The sequence below is a fragment of the Lynx rufus genome, unplaced genomic scaffold, assembly GCF_022079265.1.
Source record: "Lynx rufus isolate CCGP_SWC_20201006 ecotype Redwood Valley unplaced genomic scaffold, mLynRuf1.p SCAF_2, whole genome shotgun sequence".
Lineage (NCBI taxonomy): Eukaryota > Metazoa > Chordata > Mammalia > Carnivora > Felidae > Lynx > Lynx rufus.
This window is the reverse complement of record NW_025814834.1, coordinates 178,170,214-178,195,628: the sequence shown is the minus strand read 5'-3', so window position 1 is coordinate 178,195,628 and position 25,415 is coordinate 178,170,214. Positions and strand designations below refer to the sequence as shown.

General features: G+C 49.7%; 1 protein-coding gene across 1 annotated transcript in view; it reads right to left on the bottom strand.

The window, feature by feature from the left end:
• Positions 1-807: 807 nt before the first annotated feature.
• DHCR24 (24-dehydrocholesterol reductase) overlaps positions 808-25,415 on the bottom strand; it is a 28,456-nt gene continuing 3,848 nt past the window's right edge. The window contains exons 3-9 of the mRNA XM_047084901.1: positions 17,627-17,732; positions 16,824-16,942; positions 14,882-15,145; positions 10,954-11,097; positions 4,981-5,178; positions 4,477-4,655; positions 808-3,504 (exon numbers count right to left, since the gene is read on the bottom strand). Of these exons, the coding sequence (XP_046940857.1) occupies positions 3,351-3,504; positions 4,477-4,655; positions 4,981-5,178; positions 10,954-11,097; positions 14,882-15,145; positions 16,824-16,942; positions 17,627-17,732 (1,164 nt within the window). The 3' untranslated portion in view covers positions 808-3,350. The remainder of the gene's footprint in view (positions 3,505-4,476; positions 4,656-4,980; positions 5,179-10,953; positions 11,098-14,881; positions 15,146-16,823; positions 16,943-17,626; positions 17,733-25,415) is intronic.

Genomic DNA, 25,415 nt, shown 5'->3' with positions numbered 1-25,415 from the left:
GTATATCCACGTGTTTGCCTAAAACATTATTGTCCTAAACGCAGCTCTTACATCTCTGCTCATTTTGGCCTGACAGCCAACTAGGGTGAATCGAAGAGCTCTAGCAAACAGTCCCACGTGCACAGTGACTCCGCCACAACGTTCGTTATTTCCTGCCCTCGGAACAGGCGGCGGGCAGTTCCGCACACGGCTACTCAGGGATTCGGGCTCCTTCCTGCTTGTGACTCAGCCACAGCCTATGTCCTGGCTGTCGCTGGAATCCAGCTAATGGAAGGGGAACGTGCCAGAACCTCACGTGGGAGGTCTCTCCCACTTCTCTTCGCATCCCGATGAGCCCAGACACGAGGACACATCTGAGTGCCAGGGAGGCTGGGGAACCCAGCTCCAGCAGCTGGAAGGAAGGGGTTCCAGTGACCAAGCCAGCACTGTAGCCCAGAGCTCCCGACAACCATGTCTGACAAGCAGTCCCCTCCCTGATCTGAGCTACTATCCCTGCTCACCTGGGCCCTTCTTGCTGGTCTCCTGGCTTCCACCCTCCCCGCTGAGGTCAGAGGGCTCCTACTGAAACCTATGCCAGGTCACGTTGTGACCTATGCCAAACTCGAAAACAGGTTGGAAAATCGCGCGAGACAAACTTGGCACCACCCCCGCCCCCCATATTGTCTTTCAGCCCTCATCCCCGGGCATGCAGGTCCAGAGAGGGAAATTGCCCCGGGACTTGAGCCCCAGCCTGACTCCACGTTGTGGTCCCCAAAGCAAGAAACGACAAAGGCTAATTTCCAGGTAACGCTTTTATTTTTACAGCAGCAGCAGCAGCAGCAGCAGCCACACAGCCACGGGGATGGGAAGTGTTCTAGACAGTGGGCACAGCGCCTGCAGCCAAGAGCCTGTTGGGGGACACCCGCGCCTTTCCCCTTGGTCCCCGTGATCACCGGACAAACAATAACCACACACCATGCACTGCCACGCGCATCCCCACCCCCTCCCTTCCCTTCCAGCAATATCTGATCTATGCATCCTTCCAGCCAAAAAACTCGGGGCTCTGGAGGGGAGAGGCCTATTCCTTCACTTTCCACACCCACTGCACCCCAAACCACCACACGGAGGGACAGTGATGGGACTGGCTGCAGGAAAGTGCCGGTAGCTAGGCTCGCCATGCTTGGAAGTCTACCCCTTTCCGGGCAAGAGATCACTGGAGCAAAACATTAACCTGAGGCTGGCGTGATCCCAAGACCTTCCCCTCCAAGCTCCAGTTTCCAGGGGAGGTCTGCGAAGGGCAGGATTTTGGTTATCCTAGGACTATCTATCATCTAGCATGATAGAGGCTGCTGGCATCTCTGGCCACAGTCCCAGCGGCTTAAGGATGGAGACCCCTCTGGTGAAAGGACAGAGCCTTATTTGATGGGTTACTCTGCTCGGGCAAACCATTCCTCTACAGGAAGTAGGATCATCAGCTTAGCACCGAGTGGGAAGCACAGGGGCCCACATGAGAGCTAAAGCCAGAATTCACATGCTTTGCAGACAAGCTGGAGAATGAGGTTTCTTATTTTGTTTTCACGTTCCGCCCCCCCCCCACCCATGGGGCCAAATGGGTAAGGGGGGTTCCCTTGCCTTCTGAGTGCCATGAACGCGCCCGGCACTCACAGGACCACGCTAAGACACTTTGCAGTGTGTTGAGACTGGTTCCATCAGGATTCTAGCAACTTACAGAGACGGGACAGACACTTCCCTGCAAGCCACAGGTGCACCTCGCTGAAAGCGACATGACAGCTGGTCTCGGACCCAAGGAAGGACCTTGAGAGATAGCCCAAGTGTTCACTTGGAGGATTTATTTCTCACCTGACCTTCCAGGGACGCTGCAAGCACACTAAGACAGGCATGTGCTCCCACAGCAGGAGGGCCCGGGGAGGTCTCGGCTGTACCGACAGGGTAAAATGAGGGGCCACAGCTCAGAGGCCTAAATGACCTGCCCACGGTCGCATGGCTTGCTGACAAGGGAACAGGGAATTAAAGCCAGCCCCTGCCTCTCGGGCTGTGCTCTCTCTCAGAATGTCACCGCCTGGCACAGTTGGCTTAATCCCAGCTCCCCACAAGACACACTTCCTTCTCAGATTCTGGGTCCTCAGCTGAGGCCGGGCGGTTCTTCAGATGGAGTTGCATAAACAATCAAACTTTAACGAGTTGGGAAGGCCCTGGGGAGGCTCCCTTCCTTCTGGAAGGGAAACGGAGCTGATTTTCTCTGAGCTTAGGATTTGTAAGGCACTGAAATTAACTACAGCTGTGGGTGGGGGAGAACGAAGGGGGATGAGTAGTTGGAGAAATCAAGTTGATGGTCTTTCCTTCCGGCCCCACAGCGAGAATCCTCACCAAGTCTCCATTTTCCTGCTTGGTGTGGTCCACTCCTGACCCCCCACCGCATGCCGCAGAGCAGCGTGGATGCACCCCCACCATGTCTAGGCACGCTCTGGGGACCAGATGAGGCATGGAGGGTTGAGGAGCCAAGGATGGGCCCAGGATCTCCGGACCCAGTTCAGAGCGGGAGCCACTCGCTCCACCTGGGCTAGGGCAGGAGTCCGTGCTGTCTTCTCTGAGGACAAGGTCCTCTCTGAGACGTGGGGGGTGGCTGGGATGGGCCCGCAAGCCTAAGCGGGAAGGGGCAAGGGGCAGGGCATTACTAAGGGCGGCAGAGGGAACTTTGGACTGGGACCTTTGGCACAGCACATCTTGGGCCTGCCTGCCCCATCTGTTGCCCTCCCAAGAGCCCAGGGGGAGAGAGGAGCCTTCCTTCTCTCGGCGCGGAGTGCTTCTGGCTGACTGAAGCACCCGCAGTCCAGCTCTGGGGCATCCCTTCAACCCTTCCAGCCAAACCTGCGCCCAGGTGACCTCGCACGGAGCCTTCCTGGACCTGGCGCTGAATCCGAGCTCGCCAGTCAGATGAGGTGCTGAACGGGAAGCCATAGTAACCGCCGCTACACGTTTCCAGCACCTCCGAGGAGACAGGCGCTCGACCTGGATGACTGTGGCCTGCAGGTGGGTACTGTTGCCCCCTTTCAACGGGCAAAGAGCTAGGTTCAGAGGGGTTGGGTGACTTGCCCGGAGTCACACAGCTAATGAGTGCCGGAACTGGGAACTGGACTCAGGTATGTCTGACTCCGGAGCCCATGTCCTTTGCACTCCACTCGGCCGCCCCTGGGAGCCGCTGGGGTGGTCCGGGTGAGATCTCTGGAGGGGTTTCTTTCTGGAAGGGTGGATCTGGGAGGGCCAGCAAGCTTGCCTGAAGAGAAGATGCCTCCTGCACCTGGGGGATGGGGCCCACCCACATGTCTGTGTCTCTCGGGGCCGGCCCCTGCTTAGTGCCTGGCGGCCTTGCAGATCTTGTCGTACACCTCGGGGAAGGCGTCCTGGCACCCGAGCCGCTCCCGCAGCTTGTGATACAGGGAGCCGTCGAACATCTCCCAGAACTCCTCCCGGCTCATGTAGCAGTCGGCATACAGCATCTGGAACCTGCAGGGCACAGGAGGGGAGGCTGCAGGGAGGGGAAAAGGACCCGCGGGACCCCAGCTGTCCCCCACGCGTCACACGCCTTGTGGCACGGGAAGTACTCCTGGAGGATCTCTCATTCAACCCCCCTACCGAGCTGGTGGTGGAGGGCGGCAAAGGGACGCTCGCCCCCATTTTGCCGAGGGGGCCACTGGGCTGCCTTCTTTTCATTTTTTTTTTTTTTTTATTGACTGCCCATATGTAAAGGGTACAACTTGACTCAGTGTGACATTTGTATACAACCTTGAAACTGTCACCTCAATCCAGCCCATGACCACGGGCCATCACCCATCACCCCCAAAACTTTCCTCATGCCCCTGTGCCGTCCGTCACCCCCACTGACCCAGGCAGAGCTGCTTTCTGTCCCCATGGATTCTGGACTTTCGTGTAAATGGAATCAGACAAGTCTCCTTTATCCTGGCTTTTGTTTTGAGTGTGTGTGTGTGTGTGTGTGTGTGTGTGTGTTTCCCAATCAGCTAATTATTTTGAGATGTGTCCGTGTTCAAGGCATCAAGCGTTTGTTCCAGGCCAGTTTCTGAGCGATGCCGTCCAGGGCCCGGCGTGGCTTTCAAGTCATGAACCCCTCCCTCCTCAGCTGTGCTCTTCCGACCCGGAGCAGCAGCCCCGAACCTATCTAAAACCACAGCGTCATCTGCTCTGGCAGGGGGAGCAGGGTGATGGTGGGGCTCTGGCCCGAGCAGCTGGGGGACGCTGGTGTGTTCATGCGAGGAGGAGTGGAGGAAGAAGGGTGAGAACCCCTGCAATCCCACCTCTGTACTTTCGCGAGGTGCTTCCCAAACCAAGGCTGCTGGGGCCTCACGCTCGCTAGGCAGCCAGCCGGTTTGGCCCCGGGACTGATCACCGTGGCCCTTGCTCTACACCCCTGTGGCAGCACTCTGGGGCCAGAGGAAATGCACCACCCTCTGGGCCACTCACCCATGCACGCTTCGGACGAACTTCTCCAACTGCCGCATGCAGGACCTGGCTTCAAAGTGCTTCACCCGCGGCTCCCCATAGGCTCCAATGTCAACATAAAGCTCTGCCTCGTCTCCCTTGGGGTGCACCAGGCCCGGCTGGCTGGGCAGGATGAACGGGCACAGCCAGATGGGGTAGACCTGGGTGGACCAGGGAGAGGGGCGTTGGTGCTTTTTCTCCAACAGGTGACAGGCTCACGGCTGGCCTACCCCACCCCACCCCTCCCCAGGGAACCCCCTCTCTGGCTTCACTCCCAATCCCCCAGGCCGCAGCCGAGAGCACCTCCATTTCACCGCATTAGTGGACACAATGTGCTCACAGAAGTGCTCATTAGCAGCCCCCATGCCTTCGCTGAGCCATCAGGGCTCCCCATCAGGGCCATCGCTGAGCAGGCCCGTTTTACAGCTGGGAAAACGGAGGCCCAGAGGGCAAGCGTGCCCAGGATCAGTCCCTGCCCCGGCTCACGTGGATATCATTGTGGAAGGTGTGCACAGCCTGCGACAGGCACTTCATGGGCACCAGCATGTCCTGCACCACGTGGTGCTGCTCGTACAGCTTGCGCAGGGTCTCTCCCTGGGTCAGCTTCAGGAGGGAGATCTTGGGAGGCACCATCCAGCCAAAGAGGTAGCGGAAGATGGGGTTGTTGCCGAAGGGGATGATGTCCTGAAAGACAAAGGCTGGCGATAGAGACAACAGGCCCACGAAGGCTGTGTCTCCATGCGTCAGGGCCAGGTCCTTGGTCCGTGCTCGGGGAAAGCGTGACGGGGCACACTCTTCCAGCAGGAGGGGCACGGTGGTACCCGGGATTTGACCAACCGGGTCTGGGTTTGATTCTCAGCTCGGACATTTACCCACTGCGACGACGGCCTGGGGTGGTTACTTAACCTCTCTGAGCGTTGTTTCCTTATCTGTAAAACAGGACTTGAGGGAACAACGAAATACCAACTGGAAGGCACTCAGCCCAGTGCCTGGAGCAAAATAAGGTAGTTATAATTGCTGTTTTTTTGTTGGAGTCAGAGTGGCTGGCACAGAGCAGGCATTTCATAAGTGGTTGAAAAATACATGCTGTTGAACGAGAAAAGCGATATTCAGAGAGCTTAAGCAATTTCCCTGAGGTCGCACAGCCAGGGGCGGCTCTCACTGGAGTGGGCAAGGTCTGGCTCAGGGTCATCGACAAGCCCACTGGTTCACAGCATCCCCCGAGAGCCTTCTCTGACTCCTATTCAACGTGTTACCGCTCCCCACCCCTCCATGCACAAAAGCAAGTTCTTCGTCACCTTTCAAGGCCAAGCTTGAGAGCTACCTCCGACCCTAAGCAGAACTAGCCACTTCTCTTCTCGTGCCTGTGGCCCTTCACAGCCTACCCCCCCAATTCGACCACACCCTGCGCTGCCCACCAGCTCCTCCAGGGCTCCCACCAGCTGGCAAGCCTGCCCAGCCCCAACAGCGGAGACCTTGGCCCCCAGCTCAGTATCTTCCCCCTCCTCTTGCTCCAAGTCTGTCTTCCCAAGTGTCCTTGTCCACCTGCTACCCCATTCTTGAAGCCAAGGACATTCCTGTCCTCGTTCAACAATTAGGAGGTTCCATGCTGGTCGCTGGGGTGATCCCTGTCCCTGTCCTCAGGTGATGAAGAGACAGGTCATGGGACTACCGTGTGGGGAGAGCTGGGACTAAAAGACGCAGGGCCCACATCAGCAGAGGGGTCAGTGGTGGCTTCCCAAAGGAAGCAGGGTGCTGAGTTTGGAGGCTGAGTGACTCCTCCCTCCTGTCCCCTGGAAGCGGCTCTCCCGCTGGCAGCCTGCTCCCATTCGGGAGGGACCCGTCTGCGCTCTGCTCTGCTGTTGAGTCCCGGCACATGACACGGGAGCGCAATGCGCAGCACGACTTTTATTGTTCCCTCGCTTGCTTTCGGAAAAGCCACACACGCCCACAGCAGAAATCCCAGCAGTCCAAAGGTCAGGCCTCCTTTCCCGTAGTCCCTCACCCCGTTTCCTCCCTTAGTCCCGAACCCACTTCCTTCCTCCCCGACCCAACTTCTTTCCCCTCCCCAAACGCAACCACCGTTAGGAATCAGAGACATCTCGTGCACAGACAAGCAGATGGGCTTAAAAAACAACAGCTCCCTGGGGAGCCCGGGGGGCTCAGTCAGGTGAAAGGCTGACTGATATCGGCTCAGGTCGTGATGTCAGGGTCGTGGGATCAAGCCCCGAGTTGGGGCTCAGCGCAGAGCCTGCTTGATTCTCTCACTCTGCCCCTCCCCCACTCATTCTCTCCCCCACCTCAAAATAAATAAATCAACAAATAAAGACAGCTCACAGATGGCATCTAACAGCCTCCTGCTCATCACTGTCTCCTGTGCATCAGCACACAGAGAGCCATCACACATGCTTGGTCGTGGGTGCCTAACACCGTACTTACTGCAGGGACCCACAAACTCGGGCTCCTGGGATAAATCTGGTCCACAAATAACATTTTACTGGGATACAACCAGGCCCATTCATTTACATATTGTCTATATGGGTAGAGGGAGCCTCTAGAGTGACCTCATGGTCCACAAAACCTAACTATTATCCGGCCGTTCACAGAGAATGTTTGCGGATCATTGCTCTCCTATATGGATGTTCCTTCATTGATTTCATCCGTTCCCTACTGATGAGCACTTAGATTATTTCCAGACTATTCCACCGAACGTCCTTTGTATATGTATCTTTGCCCATTTGCACGTTCATTTACCTGTAAGATAAATCCCTAGAAGTGGAAAATTCTGGTTCAAAGAGTATATGCAATTTCAATGGATACTGTTTCAAGACTTTGTACCATTTTATACCCTCCCAAACAACACAAGAGAGCGCTGTTTCCCCACACTCAGGCCAAACAGCGTTCTCCCACTTCTGCCTCGCCGTCATCCTGAGGGTGACAGATGAGACTCCTGTAGTTTTGTTCCACCCCGTCTTTAATGACGAGTGGGACCCATCACCTCTCTCACGTTTAAGCGCCTTTTGTATTTTTCCCCTAAAAACAGTCCTTTGTTGCCCACAAGGGTCAGCTAGAACCATTCCTTTCCCCAAATCTCAACCTCAGAAAAGTTCAAGTTTTAAACAGCATGTCCCGTCCCGCCCTTCTCCTTTCCCACCTGTCCGCCCCATCATTCATCTTTTCTGCCTCTGAGTGACCTCAGGTCCCGTGTCCCTGGCTTCACTCCTGGTCCCCTGCTCTTTGCCTGCCCTTGACTTTTACCTGGGCCCAGCCTGCTACTGGCCTGTTCTGCTATGCTGGGCCCCACTACAGATCCAGGGGGCCTGGCCTGAGCCAGGACCCCAAACCTCAAAGGCAGGCCCTGTGGCAATGACGTTCTAAGAAACATGAACAGCCAAGAACCCCATGTAACATTTCCTACTTGTGTTACTTCCCTGTATTAGCCAGCCACTTACGCCGGCTGGCAATGAGGACATAAGAGGGAAGGGAAAGGGGGGGCTGCTCAGAGTCTTCTTCCTCTTCAGTCCTTCCTTACTTGTTAGTAAGCCGCCCTGGAGTGTTCGTGGAATGTGCATGTCACCGGGAGGGGAGATAAAAATAGCTGAGTTGGTTTTGTGCAGCATTTCTACTGGTCCATTAAGAACGAAATTCATATGCACGAAGAGTTAAACGCTCTTATACTTGTACTTAAAAGATGAACAGTAAAGTCATTCCAATAATTTAAGTTATTAATTTTTCTTTACTTAGAACATTAAATAGCAAATATTTATGAAGAGAGAGACTGTGGGAGAAAAGAAAAGGCTTTATCATTTAGTGCCTTTGATGGTACTTTTCCCCTGCTTTCTGCACTGGGCCCGGCAGATCACGTAGCTGGCCTTGACCCCAGGTATTGCTGATTAACTGAGCTGGGTGACGGAAGGGCTGGCCCACGTATGACAGGAACGGACTGGGCAGTTCAGCACCCAGGCCAGGTCACGTTTTGTTGATTAAAGGGTGGATTCAGCAAGGAGGAACTAGGGTATAGGGCTTCCTGGAGGAGGAGTTAACCTCAGGGGAGGGGGAAAAGACTTGCAGGTGACATGGTTTATTACCCCTTCTTTCTAGAAGTCCCAGCTTCTGCAATCCCACTGTCGTGGACACTGTGGTGCTCTACCCAGATGCCCTGTGTGCAAATGTCCATTGTAAATCACCCATCATACAAGATTCTGCCTTTAACTTCAGGCCGGACAGCCACTGCTTAACAGCACAAAAATATAAGACGAACCTTATTATGAATTCTAACTCTGTAATCTTAAAAAACCCACAAATTCTGGGGCGCCTGGGTGGCTCAGTCGGTTGAGCGTCCGACTTCGGCTCAGGTCATGATCTCGCGGTCTCTGAGTTCGAGCCCCGTGTTGGGCTCTGTGCTGACAGCTCAGAGCCTGGAGCCTGCTTCAGATTCTGTGTCCCCCTCTCTCTCTGCCCCTCCCCCACTCATGCTCTGTCTCTCTCTCTCTCTCTCTCTGTCAAAAGTAAATAAACATTAAAAAAATTTTTTTAAATAAAAAAAACAGCCCACAAATTCTTTGCTACTCTGGTTGAGCGTGGGCTGGACTTGCTCTAACGAACAGCACGGGGTGGGGGGAACTGGTGGAGTGAGGAGACAGGTCATAACAGGCACCGAGGCCCCTGCTGCCTTGTCGTGAGGACACTCGAGCAGCCCACACGGCAAGGAACGGAGGCTTCTTGTCAACAACCGTGCAAGGGAGCCTTCTGGAAAGCAGATCTTCCATCCCTGGGCAAGCCTCTGGATGACGCTTGACTGCAACCCTAAGCCAGAGCCACCCAGATCACTCCCCAATCCCTGACCCTCAGAAAGCTGTGACGGAACCAAAATGAGAGTCATAATCTGGCAGATGTTTTAATGCTCTAAGTTTGGGGTAGTTGCTATTATACTCGATCTCTTACTGAGTTGCGTTACTTTGGAAGACCTGAGCTTCAGTCTCCCCATCTGTAAAGTGGAAAAGACCAGAGAACTCCCCCTCCCAGGGCTGTGAGGAAGATCAAGATCATGGGAGCACGGGGTCTGGCACAACGGCTAACGCGTGAGGAGCAATCGCGTTACTGCACGTCACTGCTACCTCTCGGATGCCCTCCCCAGTGTCCTCTGCTGGTCCTCGTTCTCTTGTCTCTTTAATGTCCTTGCTCTTAACAAAGACACTCCCTATGGTGTCTCCCGCATTTGGCAAAACTGCCCGCCAACTGCTGGGCCTTGACACTGTCTGAGGGAGGGCTAACGGAGGTGGGGGAATCCCCGAACCCCCGGTCTTGATGACTCTCCATGCCTCACTCCTCCAACTTCGCGCCACGGCCCCATCACATTTGGCCCGAGAGACCTATTAGAACTGACCACCTCCTCCTAGGAGACCACCGGGCTTAATTCCTTTAGGCCTGTCACCCCTGTTTAACCTAGTCACCAGGGGCTTCCAGGTGCCCCGTTACCTGTTACCTGCTACTGCAATGCAACACCCCCTTGTCTCCCAGGCCCTCCCCTTTGCTCTCGTGGTCTGACATCAGCAAAGCCCCCCCCCGTTCTCAATCTCTTCTCTCAATATTGTCTTCCTCTCCCTGCTCTCAGCTGGAGCCTGGCTGGCCCCTGCAGGCCTCCTCGGCGGTATCATTTCCTCTCCCACGACCATCTGGGGTGGATGGAGGTGAGGGAGGGGGCTCATACTGCTTCCTGCTGCCTCATTGGTGCTTCCCGACCGCCGTTTCTCTCCTCCAAAGGCCCTCAGCAACTTTGGTGGTAGTTGCACAAGATCATGAAGGTTCTAAATGCCACTGAATTCTATACATTAAAATGATTATTTTTCGGTTATATGACTTAGAAAAAAAAGAACCCACGTAGCCCATTTGAGGACCCACACTCTGGCTCTTCCTCTGCCTGGAACGCTCTCCCCCTGAGCCCTGCCTGGCTTGTTCTCCCCTGCTCGGGTCCCTGCTCACAAGTCACCCCCTGAGAGGCCTTCCCGACACCCCTCTTTCAAATGTCACTGCTCCTCACTCCTCCATGCACAAAAGCAAATTCTCGCTCACCTTTCAAGGCCAAGCTTGACAGCCACCTCTGACCCTAGGCAGAACTAGCTGCTTCCGCTTCCTGTTCCCGCGGCCCTTCACGGTGCCAGAGTCTGTCAGCTTGGCGAGGCTACCGTCCCTCAAGGATGGAACAGGTGTCAGTTCTGCCAGGTACCTGGCCCCGCGCCCCACTCGGTGGCAGACGCTCGATGCCAGCCTGCTATTAAGTGAGAGCGGTCTGTTCCCCCGGAGAGGAACGACCGTGTCGCCGTGCAACAGGGTGTCTGGTTCCCTGGGACAAAGCTGCTCTTTCCCCCAGGGAGACAGTGCGGTTGCAATGCTAGCCATCCTGGTTCCCTGCCCAGCCGGCCGGGGCAGGCCGGGACTCCTGGGAAATCCGAGCCTCACCTGGAGCTCCCAGAAGATGCTGCGGGTGTGGCGGTGGTAGTAGTGTCTCAAGGGAATGTACTCCAGGCCCTCCTCGTTTGCCTTCAGGTAGTTCTCCACGTGCTTGAAGAACCAGGGCTTGTAGTAACTGCCAATGCTATTCAGCTGCAATGACAGAGGGCATCGTGTCAGCTACAGACGGGGACCGAACGCCACCAAGGGTGTGACGGTGATACCCGGCTTCGGTTCCGCACCCCTGGCCTTTTCACAGCTTTCATGTCTGTTACCACCCTCGAGACTCCTGAAAACCCAGCGAGGCTGAGCGCAGCGGGTATCCTGTTAGCGGAGCGTGGTCACGCGGTGCGCCCAGGGCCTGACAGCCAGTTCCTGACAGCCTAGAGGGTTCAGCCACCCCTCCCCGCACCGGCTGCTGCCCCTCCTCGCTGGGAAAACAAAAGGGCAAACGTTGAACAACGCACGGCTCCAGGCAGGGAGCACTCTTCCCTCCCGCCAGGCTGACCCCTCGTCACCGGGTCCCACGACCGACGGCACTAACTGACTGTGGCACTTTCCCTGCCGCCTAGAGCGGGCCTCACGACCCTCTGGGCACTGCGCTCCCCCAGGCAGCCCCCATCGGTGAAGGACGCTCAGAGAATGAACCTCAAGATTCCCTGGCACCAGGGCCCGTGGCCCCTCAATGCCTGAATCTCATAGGGAGCCAGTCTGCTTCAGTCCTAAATGCTTCAGGACTTCACAAGCCGTGTGCCCTGGGATGACTTAGACTCCCTGGGCCTCACCTTCTTCACCCAGGAAATGACATCCGGCCAGATGCTTTAGGAGAGAGGCAGGCTGGCGGCCCGGAAGGAGCGCCGGCTCCCGACCTGGGGCCAGACCCTGGCCCAGCCACCCGCCGTCTGACCTTGGGCAGGTCACCCTCTCAGCCTATTTCTTCACATGTAAAATGGCAGTAAAAATATAAACTCTGTGGCAGTTTTTCCGTGCTTCTTCGGAATCACACACACACACTGCCCTCAGGCCCCGGGTCAGACCACCTTCTCTAGGGGGTGGGAGAGGCATCTGAGTTTGATGGGGCGGGTGAGGTGAGATCACACCTGGCTGGGGCACAGCAAAGGGTTAGGAGAAAGCAGAGAGTAGAGGCCAGGCAGGAGGGGCAGGATGTTGCCGGGGGACCCTCAGAGAGGTAAAGGCAGGAGCAGAGGCAAGACGAGCAAGCCCCATGGTAGCTCGTGGAGGAGAAGAATCATAACAACATGCTCCGGGCAGGTGTCACTGGCACCTATGTGTTCGTTCTTTATCCCTTCCACAACCTTGCAAGGCAGAGCCGTCCTCGTCTCGCTGATGAGGACACTGAGAGCCATCAAGGTTGAACAGAGCATCTGAGGCCACAGGGCTGGCAAGAGGCAGAGCAAGGACTCAACCCCTTTCCTTGTTGTACAACAAGGCCAAACCTGGGCAGCAGAGAACCTTGAATGGCGGACTCTGGGAGTGTGAGCATTGTAAAAAAAAAAAAAAAAAAAAAAAAAAATCTATTAATATTTTCTCCCAATTCCAAAAGCGACGAAAACGCCTTGTGGACACTGGAAACACTGCAGAAATATGCAACTTGGAAAGAGAAGACCCCTTAGAGCCTCACCCTCCAGAGGAACCTACAAACACCACGGGGTATTCGGTTTTCTTTTCTGCGCATACACACTGATCCATAAAAATAGGGTCATCCTGTACACTGTTTGCCAATTTGCTTGTTCTCCTTCCAACACACTGGGCGGACGCTGGGCAGGGTTCTTAGCCTCCCCGAGCCTTGCTTTCAGCACTGTATACTTCCTCCAGCAAAATGGAGCCATTACCCGCCCTGGAGTGGTTGGGAGACGAGAAGAGACAACATGGCAAGTGCCCACCACGGCGCCCGCGCACAGGGCACAGCGGTCAACGTGAATGATGCTAAATTATAACACTGAACTAGAAGTCAGAGACCTGAATTTAAATTTGCCCCATGCTAGCTGGGTGGACTCAGAGAAGTCTCTTTCCCTCTCTGAGCCTTGTTTCTTTGTTTAGAGAAGGAATTGTACCAGATGATTTTCAGTCCTTTACAATTTTAAAACGTTTTAAGTATACCAGTATAGATCAGGAGGCTAAAGAGTACCTATCCTTCAATGTACTTTCAGATATTATTCCCTTCACAGACAAAAGATATTCATGGCTACATGAACTGAAATAAGGAAAGACTGGAAGCAACTTATTTCCAACTGTGTGGCGACGGTTTAGTAAATGACAGGGCGTTAGCTCAACACGATGTTCAACAGTCATGAAATGACCGTTTTGAAGGCAACGTAACCGCGTGGAGAAACGCGTACATCACACTAAACCAGAAAATGCCAATTTGAACAGGCGATCACAGCTGAGGACAAACAAACTGAAAAACTGGACAAAGAGATGTTCTAACCTCGAACGTGACCCAAAAGCTGCAAAATAAAACGAGATGCTATTTTTAACCCTATCAGATTGGCCAAAATGAAGGCGCGATCCTATCCAGTGCTGGCAAGGTGGGGGAAAGGCACTCTCACATGCCGTCACCAGAAGCGGACAGAAGCACAACTTTCCTGAAGGACTGTTTGCTTGCAGCTGTCAGTATTTAATATGCTCAAACCCTTAAGTCAGGAATTCCAAATTTTGGACTCAGTCCCACAGAACTGCTTGCACAAGAGGCCAAGGAGAGATGGTAGAGAATCTTTGATGCAATCTTATTTGTAAGAGCAAAACACTTGAAGCAGGATAAATGTTCATCGCTGAGCAATGGGTTGGGTCAAATATTTACATGCAATCGCGGGACACCATGGCATGAAAGGAGGGCACGTCCACCTGCACACGTGCACACACCTTGAAGAATGCTCAGGGATGGGGCGCCTGCGTGGCTCAGTCGGTTGAGCGTTGGACTCGTGATTTCGGCTCAGGTCGTGATCTCATGGTTTGTGAGTTTAAGCCCCAAGTCGGGCCCTGCACCGTTAGTGCAGAGGATTCTGTCTGCTTAGGATTCTCTCTCTCCCTCTCTCTCTGCCCCTCCCCTGTGCACTCTCTTTCTCTCTCTCAAAAAAAAAAAAAAAAAAAAAAAGAATGCACAGTGTTACAAGTAGTTGCTCTGGGAGTGAGCCTGGGGTAAAGAGACCCACTTTAACTTTTCCCTTTTCTTTATACACTTCAATATTGTTATGGGTAGAATAAACATATTCTAGACAGGTTGGGTCTTTTCCTTCCTTTCACTCATTTACACGTTCCAAGTCTCTCAGGAATACAAATCCCGAAAAAGCTGCTATTAAAAATTATACATTAAACGGCTATCAATCCAGATTCCGAGGCATCAAATCCATCCTTCAAATCTCGGTTCTGCATTGGGGGATGTTTACATGACTTCTCGGAGCCTCGGTTTCCTCATGTATACAGTGCGGTTGCAGTGAAGATAAAGGTTACACCTATCAAGAGACACGCACGTATCTGGCAGGGGGTCAGGGCAGAGTAAATGGATGCTTCCATCCCTCAGACAGCTCTGACTTTAATTTTTTTTTTACATTTATTTATTTTTGAGAGACAGAGACAGCATGAGCGGGGGAGGGACAGAGAGCGAAGGAGATCCAGAATGTGAAGCAGGCCCCAGGCTCCGAGCTGTCAGCAAAGAGCCCGACACGAGGCTCGAACTCACGAACCGTGAGGTCGTGACCTGAGCCGAAGTCGGACGCTTAACTGACTGAGCCACCCAGGGGCCCCAGACAGCTCTGACTTTAGATCTCAGGGTCCAAACCCCAGGTGGGCTGACCAAGGCCACAGCCTCAAAGAATGTGCTGCCAGGGTCAGGGTGGGGGAACAGGCTCAGCCCCAGCCCACCCAGGCCTTCCTTCTCCCCAGGCCTTGGTCCTTGGCAGCTGACACCCTGGCCTACCTTGCTGGGCTCTGCCTCGTCTGTCATGACCCCTGTCATGATGACGGCCTCATCCAGGGAGTAGAGCAGTCCTTCCACGAAGTGGTTCTCCGGCCGCTGGGACTCATGGGTGAACTTGTCACAGATAGCCTCCAGGCCACGCACTGGCTCAAACCTCAGCTTGACGTACTTCTTGGCGGGGATGATGCGGATCTCGGCGGCCACCAGGAAGCCCAGGGTCCCACAGGACCACGGCACAGCGTAGAACAGGTCTGAGTTTTCCGACTGGGAGTCAGAGTCAACACATGCTGAGAGGCTGAATCCCTGGACCCCGCACTGTGGCACACAGCCAACGGGGTGCAAAGGACCCAGGGCCTCGGCTAAGTTCCTGCTGTCACTATCTCATCGTGTGAACCCGAGTAAGGAGCCCAGAAACATCAAAATGGGCCATTCCTCAAACCTACAAGGCTTTCGCAGTCCATTAGCTGTGAAATCCAACCTTCTCCTACCCCACCCCCCAGCCCCGCCCTGGCAGCCCAGAGCACTCACATTCCCACTTGAACAGTAAGGAAAGTGAGGCTCTAAGAAGTGGCAGGGCTTCCCATGTGACCCGAGGCATCCCACAAGTCAGCACAGGGATGCCAGGGCTCAGGCAGGGTCACCTAAGTCCCGACCCAGCGTTCTTCCCGCAAGACCTCATCTGGTTCTGCAATCCGCTTCTAACCTTATCATTTCTCGTTTCGGTATTTGTCTTGGAGACTTCTCATCTGGTCCTTCTAATTCAGATTCTTTGATTTTAACAAAGCGCTTTTTGGAAACGTCTAGCTTTGTCTGGCCCTTACCCAAGAGGACAGTCCCGTGTGGTCACTGCGCATGCTGTATGCACTTGGTGCGGGCGGGGTGGGGTGCACTGGGGCAGGGGATTGGAGCAGGGGAGCTCGGCAGCAGGCTGGCAGAAGTCTCTGGAACAGTGGAAGTGGGCCATCTGGGCCCCCACCTCACTACACTGTCAGACAGCAGCTGTAATAACTGGGTATCTGCCAGGTACACAGCTTCTACACTAGGAGCTTCACATCTGGCATCTACCATCTCCTCCTGATGATGCATTTGTCAGGTGAGGAAAATGGGCCTCAGAGAAGGGGAGCGATTCTCGAATGTTTGTCTCCTTTCTCTGCTGGTAATAAACAGGTTGGAAGGCTGGGCCCAGGCAAGTGTTTCAGAAAACGTGCTGAATTGGTGGGAATCCTTGTCTAAGACCAGTGCTCTCAAGCCTGCCCCGGACTCTCTTCTGTGGGACCACCGACCCTGGTCACTCTCTGAACCATCTTCCTTTAAAGAGTCACTCTGTCCCTACCATCCAGGGGCCCCTTAGATAGGCTCGGCAATCTGAGTTTGTTTAAAGTCTCAATCCCGTCCCGCTCATTAGGGTAAAACACCTTAAATGTTTGCATCCCACTCCGGGCAGAATTATCTTTTATTTTTTCCAAACCACCCCTCTTGCCACTTTTAGTTACACCTCACAGCATATGGCATAGAGCTTTGTGGCTCAGGCCTGACTTCCCTGAGAGAGGCAGAACGGAGTGATACTTTGTTAAGGGCATTGATCTGGGCGCCTGATATTCTGGGTTTGAATCCCAGCTGTGTGGGATTTCCTCGCTGTGTGTCCCAGGAAGGTTTATCAACCTCTTTGTGTTTTAGTTTCCTATCTATAAGATGTGGCTAATAATATTACCTCAGGAAGTTATCGAAGGATTAGATGGCTTAAAACATATGAAGCATTTATAATAGTATTTGAGCATGTGTAAGGGGCTATATCAATCAATCTTTGTGATTATTATGAATACAGGCCCAGACCGAACAGGTGTGTTTGAAGTGAAGCATCCCCAGGGTCCCTCCCTCCCCAACCCCCGGAACCTTGATGCCCAGGGCAGGCTGGTGGGACGTCCCCCGTCTCTGAACTCACCGGTGTGCATCGCACAAAGCTGCCGTCAGCCAGGACCAGCTCGTAGGCAGTGCAGATGTGTTGGAACAGACCGTACTTATGCGATGATGACTCAATGCCCGTGCCCATGATCAAGCCCCCTGCAGAGACACGTGTGTTAGCCAGGCAGAGCTGTGGGGTGCAGGTTCAAGGGGGATTGGGTAAAGGGCACTTCATGGGAGCTGGGGTTGCTCACAGCACAAGGGAGACGTGACAGGGCTGGCTGCTTGGGATATAGATTTCCCATCTCTTTGGATCTGGAGAGGAGAGGGAAGGAGGAGCTAGGACAGGACCTGAGGGCTTTCCCAGCGTAGGGGAACGGACGTGAGAGCCTGTCAAAGGCGTTCACACCCTCACCTCTGGCCAGACCCAGCTTAGAAAACCATGTTCATTCATCTTAAGAGGGACCTTGATGAAAAGGGGGGTTGTCTGGGTGGCAGGATGCCGTGCTCTGTGGGAATAGTTACAGGAGCTAAAGGTGTTTGCCCTGGAAAGGAAAAGCTTTGGGGATCATGAATCCTGAGGAAGAAGAGAGAGACTAGACTTATTGTGTTCACTCTACAAGGCAGAACTGGAATAACGGACATGAGTCACAGGGACGCATATTTGCACCAGAGAGGAGAAGGTGCTGCCTAATAACCTGAGCTGCTCAGAGATGGAAAGGTAGGCAGCGAACGCCCTGCCTTTGGTGCTAGGTGGACAGAGGTGGTGGCTTCTGTCACGGATGGAATAGTGGCGGCCCCTGAACCAACACGGTGCCTCAGCTCTGACCCTATAGTCCTCACCCACTGTGAGGTCATCCAGCTCGGGCAACACAGGCAGGGTCCAGCCAATGGAAGTCAGCAGGGCAGTCACCTGACCCATGGTCACCAAGGGTTCCACACGGACAATCTGTTGACACAAGAAGAGAGACCCTGGGTCACAAGGAGGCTGCAAGGGCTACTGGGGGCTTCTCCACACAGAAGGTGTCATCCCAAACCTTCTCACACAATCACACAGGATTTCTACATGCCGTTTATGGCTTCTTTCTAGAATATGACACTAGCTTTCGTTACAGTGAATGGGGTTTCTGGTGCTGGGTTTGCTAGTGTTTAATCTCGTCCTTTCAAATATCGTTACACTTAATATTTAGATTATTTTTCTTTGAGATTATAGAAGTGCTCATTTATTTGAAAGAAACCGCATATATGATAAAGACAAAAATCATCCATCCTACTTCTTCGTGTCATCCTAGCTATCAGTGTTAATACTGGAGTGTATTTACTTTCAGTCTTTTCCCACAGCATGTATGGCTATTTTGCATGTCGTAATACAACGCACACATAACACACAAATTCAGGCACGCATACACATATTTTTCTGCTTTGCTTTTTAAAATTTAACACTATGACCATCATCCCTTGCCATTAAATATTCTTGGAAAACACAATTTTTAATAGACACATTAACATGCCAACGTGTACTTCTGCTTCTAGTCCAGATGGAGCAACAGGGACCAGATTTACCCTGCTGCCTGAAAGCAGGAAACAGACAAAATAAGCAAAACGAGAGTTTTCAACATCGTGGACATCGGGCAATGACGTTAATGACCCCTGGGAGGCAGGAAACAAAGGGAGCCCTGTGAACGCCCAGCCTAATTCCCTGGAATCAGGCAGTGCAGGGAGGGGAAAGGCAGTGGAGCCCGGTGAACTCTGTGTTGAGAGCCGCAGAAGACCAAGGTGAATCGAGTTTGCAGGACACAGCACTGGAGGGGAGAACTGCACAGAGAAAATTTCGAAGAACCGCAAAGGATGCCCACTGAGCGTTCAGTGAAGTATGATCAGTGCATACACATAAGGAAGTTACCTGAGGCTGAGGCTCGGGAAAGTGGCAACAATGCCAAGGGCTTGTCCAGGGAAGGAAAGAATATCTGTTCTCACAGGGCAGACTGGAGAACCTCGGGGTTCATAAGGCAATGGGGAGAGTATGACCTTGCCTCAGCAATGGGGAAGAACTATCCTTAGATTACCCGCTGCTTTGACCCCACCTGAAAAATCAAGACCCAAGAGGATCAAACTATTTCCCAGTAACATAGCTGTGTCCCAGAACAAAGCTCAAGAAGAGTTACAGGAACACAAAAATATTCAGCACCCAACAAGGTAAAATTCACAATGTCTAGAACCCAGTCGAAGTTTACCAGGTATGCAAAGAGGCAGGAGGATTTGACTCATAAAAGGAGGAAAATCAGGGGCGCCTGGGTGGCGCAGTCGGTTAAGCGTCCGACTTCAGCCAGGTCACGATCTCGCCGTCTGTGAGTTCGAGCCCCGCGTCAGGCTCTGGGCTGATGGCTCGGAGCCTGGAGCCTGTTTCCGATTCTGTGTCTCCCTCTCTCTCTGCCCCTCCCCTGTTCATGCTCTGTCTCTCTCTGTCCCAAAAATAAATAAAAAACGTTGAAAAAAAAAAATTAAAAAAAAAAGGAGGAAAATCAATCAATCTGTTTTGATAAAATAGGCCCAGATTTGGCAGAGATATTAAAATTAGCAAACAAGAACATTAAAATAATTGTTATAAACCAGTAATTATATTACTATATTCCCTATATTCAAAAAATTAAGTAGAGATGTTAAAAAGACAGTAAAAAGATCCGAATCAAACTTCTAGAAATGAAAACAACATCGGAGATGAAAGATACACTGGCTGGGATCAACAGCAAAGTAGACACTGCAGGAAAAAAGAGCAGTGCACTCAAGGACACAGCAATTCGAACGCTCCTAAATGAAACACCCAAAGAAAAAATTTTTTTACAATGTTTACAGTGTATCAGTGAGCTGAGCCCTGGAACAACTTTAAGAGGTCTCATAGATGTGTGACAGTCCTCAAAGGAGAGCAGGAGACAGAAAAAAACACTTGAAGAAATAATGACCCCCACATTTTCCAAATTTGGTGAAAATTATAATGGATCCCAAGCACAAGAATTAGGAAAAAAAACTATACCAAGGGGCATCATAATAAAATTGCTCAAAACTAATGATAAAATCTTAGAAGCAGCCAGAAATAAAAAAGACATGTTCCACGCAGAGGAACAAAGATCAGGATGAGAGGTTGCTTTGTTGGAAACAATGCAGGAAAGAAGACAGTGAAGCATCTTTAACTTACAGCGAAAAAAAAAACCCTATCAGCCGAGAATTTCATACCCAGTGAAAACAACTTTCAAAAATGAAGGCAACCTAAAATGTGTTAGGATGGATTATCAAAAAACAAAACAAACAAAAACCCGGAAAATAACACGTGATGGTGAAGATGTGGAGAAATTAAAACCCTGGTGTACTGTTGGTGGGAACGTAAAATGGTATAGCTGCTGTGGAAAACAGTATGGCAGGTCCTCAAAAAAGATTAAACATAGAATTACCATACGATCCAGCAATCCCACTTTTGGCTATATACCCGAAAGAATTGAATGCGGGACTTGAAAAGGTATTTGTACATCCACATTCCTAGTGGCATTATTCACAATAGCTAAAACATGGGAACAACCCAATGTCCATCAACAGATTAATGGATAAGCAAAATGTGGTGTTTATATATATACACACACACACACACACACACACACACATAATGAAATATTGTTCACCCTTTAAAAGGAAGAAAATTCTGCAATATGCTATAAGATGAATGAACTGTAAGGACATTACGCTAAGCAAAATAGATAGGCACAAAAAATCAAATACTGTATGATTCCACTTATGAGGTACACTGAGTAGCCAAAATCACAAAGATAGAATTTGTTCAGTGTACGCTGAAAAACAGTTAAGATGACTGTGGCACCTGGCAGGCTCAGTCTGTGGAGCATGTGGCTCTTGATCTCAGGGTCGTGAGTTCAAGACCCATATTGGGCATGGAGCCTACTTAAAAAATATGGTTTGGCAACTGGGTGGGTCTGCTGGTTAAGTGCCTGCCTTGATTTCAGCTCAGGGTCGTGAGATCAAGCCCTGCATTGGGCTCCACGTTGGGCATGGAACCTGCTTAAGATTCTCTCTCTCCCTCTCTCTCTCTGCCCCTCTCCCCACCGACAACAAAATAGGTTAAGATGAGAAATTTTATGTTATGTGTAGTTCCCCAAAATAAAAAAGAAATGTAAAGAAAATGAAGGCAAAAACAAGAAAAATATTTTCAGACATTACAATAGCTGAAAGCTTCATCACCAGCAAAATCACCATACAAGAAATGTTGAAGGAATTCCTTCAGGCAGAAAGAAAATGAAGCCAGATGGAAACACAAGGCAATGAAGAAATGGTAACTACATCGGTAAGTATATAAGATTTTTTCTTATTATTTATATTTCTTCAAAAGATAACAGACTTTTAAATAATAGTGGGATTTACAACATATAAAAGTATGACAACGATAGCACAAAGGTGGAAAGAAGAGAACCGGAAGTACTTTAATGTTAAGACCCTTACAATATACATGACATAGGATGCTATCATTTGAAGGTAGACTGGGATAAGTAAAGTGCAAACTATAAATCCTAAAACAACCACCAAAAGAACAAAACATAAAGTTACAGGTAAGCCAACCAAAGAGTTAAAATAGGATTACAAAAATGATTCCATAATCCAAAAGAAGGCAAAAAAAAAAAAAAAAAAAGAAAAGAAAAAGAAAAAGAAAAAGGGAACAAAGAACAAAGGGACAAATAGAAGACAAAGAACAAGGTGACAGATTTAAATCAAACCTTATTGATAATGGCATTAAATAAAAATGGCTTTAACATCTCAGTTAAAAGGCAGAGATTGTCAGATCGGATTAAAAAGCAATATCTAACTATATGTTGCCTGTAAGGAACATGCTTTAAATATAAGTGGACACCATGCCACCACTAGTCAAGAGAGAGATGAAATGACTTTATTAATCATATCAGATAAAGTAGATCTCAAAGAAGGTAACTAGGAATAAAATCAGTCATTTCATAATGATAAAGGGATTCATCAAGAGGACATAAATCATTCAATCAAGAGGACATAAAAATCCTAAACATTTATATACCTATTAGCAGAGCTTCAAAATACATGAAGCAAAACCTGATGGAGCTCTAAGAGAACTAAATCCACAATCACAGGCAGAGATTTCAATATCTCTCTTTCAATAATTGACAGCACAGAGAGAAAATTTGTAAGAATATAGAAAACTTGGAACAACAAACTTGAATCAACAAACTTGACCTAACTGACATGCCACCCTAAAGAGCAGAATATGTGTTAAAAAAAATGCACATGGAACATTTACCAAGATAGCCCATATTCTGGGCAATAAAGTAAGTCTCAGTAAGCTGAAAAGGATTCTAATCATATAAAGTATGTTTTCTAACCATAACCGAATTAAATTAGAAATCAGTAATAGAAAGATCTCTGGGTTCCCAAATATTTGGAAACTGAATAACATGCTTCTAAATAACCCATGAGTGAAAGTAATATCAAAAGGAAAACCAGGGATGCCTGGGTGGCTCAGTCGGTTGAGTGTCTGGCCCTTGATCTCAGCTCAGGTCATAATCCCAGGGTCGTGGGATTGAGCCCCACGTCAGACTCTGCACTGAGCATGGAGCCTGCTTAACATTCTCTTTCCCTCTCTTTCTGCTTCTCACCTGTGCACACGCTCACTCTCTCTCTTAAAAAAAAGAAAAAAGAGAAACCAGAAAGTATTTTGAACTAAATGAATGTGAAGAGATTCAAAATTTGTGGGACTGTTTTAAAACTGTGCTTAGGGGGAAAATTTATAGAACTAAACATCTATATTAGAAAGAAAGGCCTAAATCAATTACCTCGGCTTTCAACTTAAAAAAACTAGACCAAATTAAGTGTAAAATTAAATGCAAAGTAAGTGAAAGAAAGGAATTAACAAAGATCAAAGCAGAAGTCAATGAAATAGAAAACAAACAAACCAAAAGTAGAGAAAAATCAATGAAATCGAAGCTACTTCTGTGAGAAGATCAGTATAGTTGACTAACCTCTAGCTAGACTGGTCAGGAAGAAGAGAAGAGTCACAAATGACCAATATCAGGAATGAAACATGTGGCATCACTACAGATTCTACAGGTGTTCAAAAGACAGTAGGGGAGTATCATGAATAACCTAATGTCCATTCATTATACAACCTGAAATAGACAAACAGCTTTAGAGACACAAACTACCAAGCTCACCAAGAAGAAACAAACTGAAGAGCCATAGTGCTATTATAAATTTTTATTTTGTAGATAAAAACTTGCTCACAAAGAAAAATCCAGGCCCAGATGGTTTCACTGTTAATTCTACTAATTACTGCATGAAGAAATAATACCAATTTTATACAAACTCCTCCAGAAAAATGAAAAGGAGTACTTCCCAACTCATTCTTAGGAACTTATTATAAAGCGACAGCAATCGAGACAGTATGGTATTGGCATACAGATGGGCAAACAGATCAACAGAACAGAAGATTCTAGAAACAGACCTACGTATACGGACAATGATTTTCAACAAAGGAGCAAAGCCAATTCAGTGGAGAAAAGATTATCTCTTCAACAAAAGGGGCTAGAACAACAGGAAATCCACATACAAAAAAATATTTTTTCACCCACATTTGATACCATATGCAAAAATTAACTCCAAATGGATCAAGGTCTTAAATGTAAAACAGAAAACTGTAATACTTCTAGAAGAAAACATAGGACTAGGGCAAGACTTCTTAAATAAGACATCACAAATACAACCTATGAAAGAAATTAATATACTGAACTCCAAAGTTAACTCTGGTTTTCAAAAGAAGTCAAAAACTGGAGAAAATATTTGCAAATTGTGTATCTGATGAAGGACTTGTTTCTAGAATATATAATAGGAAAGCAACCCAATAAAAAGACTCAGCCTAAGATTTGAACAGGCACTTCACCAAAAAAGATACACAAATGGCAAGTATGCACATGGAAAGATGCCCATCGTCAGTCATTAGGAAAATGGAAGTTAAACCACAACGAGCTACCACTACAGACCCATTAGGATTAAGACCAACCACACCAAGTTTATGATGATGTGGAGCCACTGGAACGCTCGTGGGAATGTGAAATGCGACAACCGCTTTAGAAAACAATTTAACCATTTCTTAAAAAGTTAACCATACTCCCATCATAGGATCCAGCTATCCCACTTCCAGGTATTTACCCAAAAGAAAGTATAGGTCCATATAGAGACTGTACACAAATGCTCCTAGCCACTCGGTAATAGCCCCAAACTGGAAACAACCCAAATGTCCATCGATAAGTGAATGGGTAAACAAACTGTGATCTACATAAACAATGGAATACTACTCATCAGTAAAACAGAACGCACTTCTGATACTTGCTTCAACATGGATGTATCTCAAAATTACTATGCTGAGTGAGGGGCACCTGAGTGGCTCAGTTGGTTGAGTGTCTGACTTCGGCTCAGGTCATGATCTCCTGGTTTGTGGGTTTGAGCCCCGAGTCAGGCTCTGTGCTGACAGCTTGGAGCCTGGAGCCTGCTTCAGACTCTGTGTCTCCCGCTCTCTGCCCCTCCCCCCCCTCAAAAATAATCATTAAAAAATTATGCTGAGTGAAAGTTGTCAGACAAAATAAAAAAGAGTACCTAATGCCTGATGCCATTTATATGAAACTCGAAATACAAACTAGTGATACAAAGCAGGCCATTATTTGCCTAGGAATGTGGGGGGAAGAGGCAGGTAGGGGGCTAAACAAGGGATTCCCAGGGGGCACAAGGAAACTTCTGGGGGCAATGGGTATGTTCATTGTCTTGATTGTGCATACATATGCCAAAATTTATTGTCTTTGGACCCCTGTGCACTATTTCATATCAAGTATATATCAATAAAGCTGCTTAGGAAAAAAAGAAAAGACACAGGGACATTAAGCAACATGGCCAAGGCCTCACAACAAAATACCATAGTGTGGATATACTATATCTAATAACTCCCTACTACTAGGGTATTGTGTGATCTTCCATTAGAAATAAAATTGTGACAGAAAGAGAAGAAGGGAGGGAGGGAAAGAGAGAGAAAGAAAGAGAGAGAAGGGAAAGAAGGAAGGAAGGAAGGAAAGATAAGAAAAAAGTAAAGGAAAGAAAAGAGAGGGAGAAAGGGAAGAAGCGAAGGAAGGAAGGAAGGTAGGAAGGAAGGAAGGGAAGAAGTGATACAATCCCCCTGTGCTGTCTTTGATTTAGACTTATTTCCTTTTTCCTTATGCCAGGTTTCAAGAAAAACCATTGGACAGGACAAAGATTAAGCACATGTCTAAGTCTATTAACAAGTGGGTCACCCTTCCTCCTTGCCGCCTCCAAAGCCCATTTTTTACCAGAATGCTTCCTTACTGGGAAGGGGTAATAGGTTGCATTTTCTCTCTCCTCTTTGCCCACGATTACCCCAACCTTTCTTCCCATGGAACTGCTGACAATCAACAGGTCTCCCTGAGCTCAATTTGCCCCTCCTGGGGAACAAGGCTATGACTGATCTCTTCCAAAGCTATGAGGTTTTGAAGGATGGCAGAGCCTTCTGTGATGACCAGGGGTCTTGGTCCTGTCCCTGCCGGGGTCT